General features: G+C 36.4%; 1 protein-coding gene across 7 annotated transcripts; it reads right to left on the bottom strand.

The window, feature by feature from the left end:
* Positions 1-868: 868 nt before the first annotated feature.
* On the bottom strand, positions 869-4,668 carry LOC116026844 (PH, RCC1 and FYVE domains-containing protein 1-like). Of its 7 annotated transcripts, none has more exons than XR_004099903.1 (7): positions 4,480-4,668; positions 3,730-4,223; positions 3,088-3,174; positions 2,712-2,798; positions 2,537-2,620; positions 1,475-1,724; positions 869-1,398 (listed from the first exon to the last, which is right to left on the bottom strand). XR_004099903.1 is itself a non-coding variant. In XM_031268261.1 (7 exons), the coding sequence occupies exons 1-5, from the start codon at positions 3,775-3,777 to the stop codon at positions 2,354-2,356; spliced, it is 363 nt and encodes a 120-aa protein (XP_031124121.1). In that variant the 5' UTR covers positions 3,778-4,668; the 3' UTR covers positions 869-1,398; positions 1,475-2,303; positions 2,346-2,353. The 7 variants fall into 7 exon arrangements, 6 of the variants coding, with proteins under 6 accessions (XP_031124121.1, XP_031124124.1, XP_031124123.1 ...); XM_031268261.1 differs by adding an exon at positions 2,346-2,410 and having other exon boundaries at positions 1,475-2,303; positions 3,730-4,668; XM_031268264.1 differs by having other exon boundaries at positions 1,475-1,626; positions 3,730-4,668.
* Positions 4,669-5,770: the final 1,102 nt, after the last annotated feature.

Raw genomic sequence — 5,770 nt, forward strand, 5'->3', positions numbered from 1 at the left:
GACGTTGATCTGGCCGACGTTGTAATGGTACACATACAACGTCGGCTAAATGTTAACCGACGTTGTAAGGTACACATACAACGTCGGCTATTTACAAATAGCCGACGCGGTAGGTAACTTAAAAACAAATAAAATACCCTACAACGTCGGCTATTTACAAATAGCCGACGTTGTAGGTAATTTGAAAACTACTAAAATACCCTACAACGTCGGCTCTTTACAAATAGCCGACGTTGTAGGTAATTTGAAAACTACTAAAATACCCTACAACGTCGACTCTTTACAAATAGCCGACATTGTAGGTAATTTAAAAACAAAAAAATTACCCTACAACGTCGGCTAATAAGACTAGCCGACGTTGTAGGGTAATTTTTTTGTTTGTAAATTACCTACAATGTCGGCTATTTGTAAAGAGCCGACGTTGTAGGGAATTTTAGTAGTTTTCAAATTACCGACAACGTCGGCTATTTACAAATAGCCGCCGCGGTAGGTAACTTAAAAACAACAAAAATACCCTACAACGTCGACTCTTTACAAATAGCCGACGTTGTCGGTAATTTGAAAACTACTAAAATCCCCTACAACGTCGGCTCTTTACAAATAGCCGACGTTGTCGGTAATTTGAAAACTACTAAAATCCCCTACAACGTCGGCTCTTTACAAATAGCCGACATTGTAGGTAATTTAAAAACAAAAAAATTACCCTACAACGTCGGCTAATAAGACTAGCCGACGTTGTAGGGTAATTTTTTTTTAAAAATATTCATTTTATTTTTCTATTTACACCCAAAACCTGCTCAAATATATATAGCTATCACAATCACATTCAAAACCTGTACAATTTATATTTATAATATCAAAATTAATAAAAGCAATAAATCTCACAATTGATAATAATTAATAATACAAGTTCATCAAAAATTATCCCCATGTGTAAACCTCAGATTGTGAACTCAATACTGCAACATGAAAAGAACCACATGCTATTTTTTCAATAAAACTGTTTTTAATTTTTCCATGAACACAAGAAGGGAGTTTCCCTGTACTATCAGGAATCCCAAGTTGTCCATAATCAAAACTTCCCATAGTATATACTTGTCCTGAGGTTGTAAGAGCAACTGTGATGCTATGACCGCATGCAACTTGACAGAAGTTGGTGCCATCTAACATGGTAATACAACACGGTACAAGTCTAGAGGCTTCATCTCCATGTCCAAGCTGACCTTCATAATTTATGTTCTTAAGCGATCTTGAACCAATGGAATTGGAATTTAAATCTTTCTGGGGAGAACATGGTGCTGCATCATTATACAATAGCATATCAGAGAGGGCTCTTTCCAATCTTTTCTGAGGGGGACTCTCATATGGACGCAGAACGAATTGATTTTTCCTTTGATCCTGTTGTGAGGAAAAAAAATTGTTAGGCAGAGAAACGATGGATTGTTCAAGTTATATGAATAGCACAGTTGGAAACCTCATTGACAATATTGCTGCTGCTGCTGCTTGACAAAATGGACTGAGGACTTTGCTGGGTCAGGGCAGTTGAACTATCAGATGAAGCACTATGGCTTCTTTTTTCACTTCTCCATTTTTCACAGTTATCCTGAGAAATCAATGCCCTGAGGGCTATACACCATATTTCTAAGTCATATATGTTGGCGCTAGTCAATTTGCCCTGAACTATCAGATGAAGCACTGAGCTAGTGGTATAACCATATTATGAGCTGATCACATAAATAAAATACTTAGAAAGGCACAAACATTTGTCCAGATCTACAAAATTGTAACAACTAGTTGGTGCTAGTCAATTTGCTCACCCCCACCCCTCCCAAAAAGAAAATAAAAAAATGCATTATGATCTTACTCATTGATGCTTAATAGACGCCAGCCTTTAAGTTTTGCGCATAGGCACTTATTTCAGCCTCAAATCACTCAAGAACACTTCTCTGATTAGTTAAATTCCAATAACTAGTGAATTTTTTTGTTGGCTTCCTCAGTTCACCAAATATGATACATCTCTATTGTCAGTGGAGCATATTAATGAATTCTTTCTTTCTTTCTGGCAAACACTTCTAGTATAATTTTCTTTTTGAATAGTTTCTTTGATTTGGGCATTTGAAAAGTTGGCAGAAAACTTTAGCAGCATTCTTCTACTGTTCTACTTTAGGTTTTCTTAAATACCTAATTTTTCTGTCTTTGCCTTCTTTTTAAGCGTCCAAACATCAACTCCAGTACTATTTCTTCAACCTAATATGAATCTATACCTCACCTTTGCTCCCTGTGCTTGTAACAACCATTTAAATGTTCATTTTCAACTTGAAAGCCAATAATTAGTAAATTTAAATGTTCATTTTCAACTTGAAAGCCAATAATTAGTAAAAGCACTAGTTGGGAAGTCTTCTCCTCTTATCTGAAAAACCCAAATTCAATAGTATACTTGTATAAATTTGAAGGGAATTCAAGAAAACTTCTTCCATAGGTTTAAATGAAAATTTTAAAAATAAAAATAAAAAGTGATTGGAAAAGGCATTCTTACCAAATCCAAAGAATGTTTGCCATCATATATAAGAGAGAATGATTGATATTCTTTTTCAGGTCGAGGATAACGCTGAAATGTTGCCTGCAAAGTACATTAAAATTACCATGATATAACCTATGCAACAAGTATAAATGATCTCTATACATGAAACTAAAAGATGAAAAAATCTTACAGTACGCTGCCCGGGTATAATTGTTGAAACATGGCTAAGCTGGAGATTTTTCTCCTCTCCATGATACCATATTAGTCTTGTCTCATCCTGGAATTCAGATACAAAACCTGGGGTCTAAGAAGACTTCTGTGGTGAAAAAATCAACCCTCTGTCCCCTCTCCCTCTCCCCAAAGTTTAGGAAATGCACATTTGCATTTAATTCTTATTTAATTTCTGAAGTTGTACAGAGCTGGCATAGCTTTGTCCACAAACAGCATAATTTATAAATAAAGAAACCATAAAAGAGAGAAAAGCCCCATTTAAGGGTTGGAGAGAGAGCAAGAGACAGTAGCAACCACAATCTAAGGAATCAATGATTTATCATAAAATTGCGTACAGTTGAAAGCCGGAAAGGGCAAAACTTCGGTTTTCCTCTACTTCCATACTTGAGAAGATATGATCCCCTCTTTATGGCTATTATTGCCTGCAAGTAGGAACAGCAGTTAAGTCATTCAAAACCATATATAGCCTGAAGATAACACACAAGTCACTTGAATCAAGATCATGTTTTTTCTGATCCAAAGATGAGAAAAGCGAAAGAGTAAAGTATTGGGCTTCAAAGTAATGAGCTTACACTATAAACTGATTTGAACTTCCATACCCTCGAGAAATATACATATGAGAAACATATAGTTCTTTCTCATTATGGTACACATAACCCTCACCAAAAAAAAATTATGGTACAGATAACAACTTTCAGTTTAACTTACTAGAATGGAAATCATGCAAGTAGCTGGTAGCATTTTAAAAAGATTCCTTGCTAATAACTAAAGCATGTCTATTTTTCTACTTTCATTCCAGAAAGTAGAAACCTCATATAAATGTAGGATATAGATCACATCTTAGAAATTTCCTATAAGCGTAGATTGGTTGGAACTAAAAATTGGAGAGCATGAATGGTCAATGATACTTTCATGAACTATTGGTAGTGAATCATCTAAAAAATACTTTCCTCTTTTATCAAAGTTACTTACATTACCTGCTCCACATTCCTGTCTCCAAGACTGTTTCTCTGAGGATTAATCATTCAAGCTGACATATGTGGGTATTGTACAATGCCAACTTTGGATACTGGCAAACCTCTATATGATAGTGCAAGTGCTACCAAATTTGGTCCATCAGAAACTTTACAAAACCTTATGGATGAAAAAGAAAGTCAGCTAATTTATCAGCCACAGAGAATCTCCGTTTTTGCCTCTTCTTTTGTTTCCTGCTTGATTGATAAACTGATCAAGCAACCAACCATGGACTATCTAATAACACCACCTTTGTAGAAGCTAAAAACCTTACATTTACAGAAGAGAACAAATCAAATCCACTCCTTCCATCATCCTGGTACAACTAATGCAATACTTGTTCTGAAAGCTGCTTATCAAAATAAGAAGTGCCAAAAGCACCAAATGTCGCTGCAGAAGCCTTGTTTCAATTTTGCAATGAAATTCTCCAGTATGAAAACACATAGGGCATATTTTCCTTCAAAAACCAGCAAGCAATTAATTGCTGCAAATAAAATTTTTTGCAGAACTCTCGCATGAGTAGAATCAATATTTGACTAGGATACAAATCACGTAGATAAAATAAGAGCATTTTCAGCTACTTTCCTACCTCCCTGTACAAATTTCAACGCATTATAACCACAGACAAGCTAGGACGTCATAAGATGCAAGTCAGTTTATATAATTTCTTAAGAACGAAAACAACTAAGCGATGTTCAAGGAATGCATCTCACGAAAAGAAAAACGGAGCGACGGTGAGGCTTGCAGCGACGGAGGGACGGCCGAGCTCCCGCCGGCGCGGCTTGCAGCGACGGAGAGGGAGGCTGCTTCGCGCCGGGACGGCGGTGCTTGCAGCGGCGCTTTGCGGCGATGGGTTGGGCGACGGCAGTTGGTCTGAAATTTTGGGGGGCGATGACACTTTGTTCAATTTTTGGTTGTTGGTCTAAAATTAAATTTGGGGATGGTGGCTTTATTTACAAACCCTACAACGTCGGTTATTACTAATAACCGACATTGTAGGTCTATTATATATAATACGGCGCAATACGACGTCGGCTAAAGTCCTAGCCGACGTCGTATTGCGCGGGGGCTAAGTGAATTTGGTGATACGACGTCAGCTAGTGTTCTAGTCGACGTCTTATCAAGGGTCGACGGTGTGCGTTTGTGATACGACGTCGGCTAAACACCTAGCCGACGTCGTATCGCGTAGTAGTTTTAACTTCATATCTTTAACATCGGTTATTACCATATAACCGACGTTAAAGGGTTTTTTTTAATTTTTAATTATTTAAATAACATATAACGTCGTCTAATTATTTAGTCGACGTTAATTAGCCGACATACAACGTTAATTAGCCGACGTTGTATGTAATTTCTGTAGTAGTGCTCTATGGTTGATGGAGAAGATTTCATGCAATGGATGGGGACGTTGTTGCAGAATGTGTATGGCGTGACAGCAGGGAAACCCTCCTATCGAAAGTAATGGCAGCGAAAAGGAGGCTCTCAAATGGATCAAAAGTCAAGACTTCACCAATTGTTCGTTTTGAATCCAAGTGTCAAGTTCCAGTAGTCTGTAACATATAATCTTGTTAACTCTATTTCAAGCCGTACCTATATTGATACTATCTTATTTAATTTGATTGCTTTCATATTATTTAGTCTTTAGTTAGTAGTGCTTTTTGTTACATTCATAGAACTAGTAAACAGGTTGTTCGCTTTAGCCAAAGCGGGAGTGCCAATCTTGCTCACTCTAAATAGTATGATGTATCCCTGATCTTATGAGTTCACTATTATAAAGCTTGAGTTGTTTTGCCTTCAAAAAGAATATGGGCATATAGCCATATATATATATACCATATGTCTTTTATTTTGATCATCTTTTTCATCATTTAGACTTATATATCATATTGGATTGAATGATGAAGAATGAAGAATATAATAATAAAGATTTATGGTTTTTCTCCCTCTATCTCATCTGGTCTCTTTACTCTATTAAATTCTATTATATCTTTTTTTTAAGATAAA

The sequence above is a fragment of the Ipomoea triloba genome, chromosome 8 (genome assembly GCF_003576645.1).
Source record: "Ipomoea triloba cultivar NCNSP0323 chromosome 8, ASM357664v1".
NCBI lineage: Eukaryota > Viridiplantae > Streptophyta > Magnoliopsida > Solanales > Convolvulaceae > Ipomoea > Ipomoea triloba.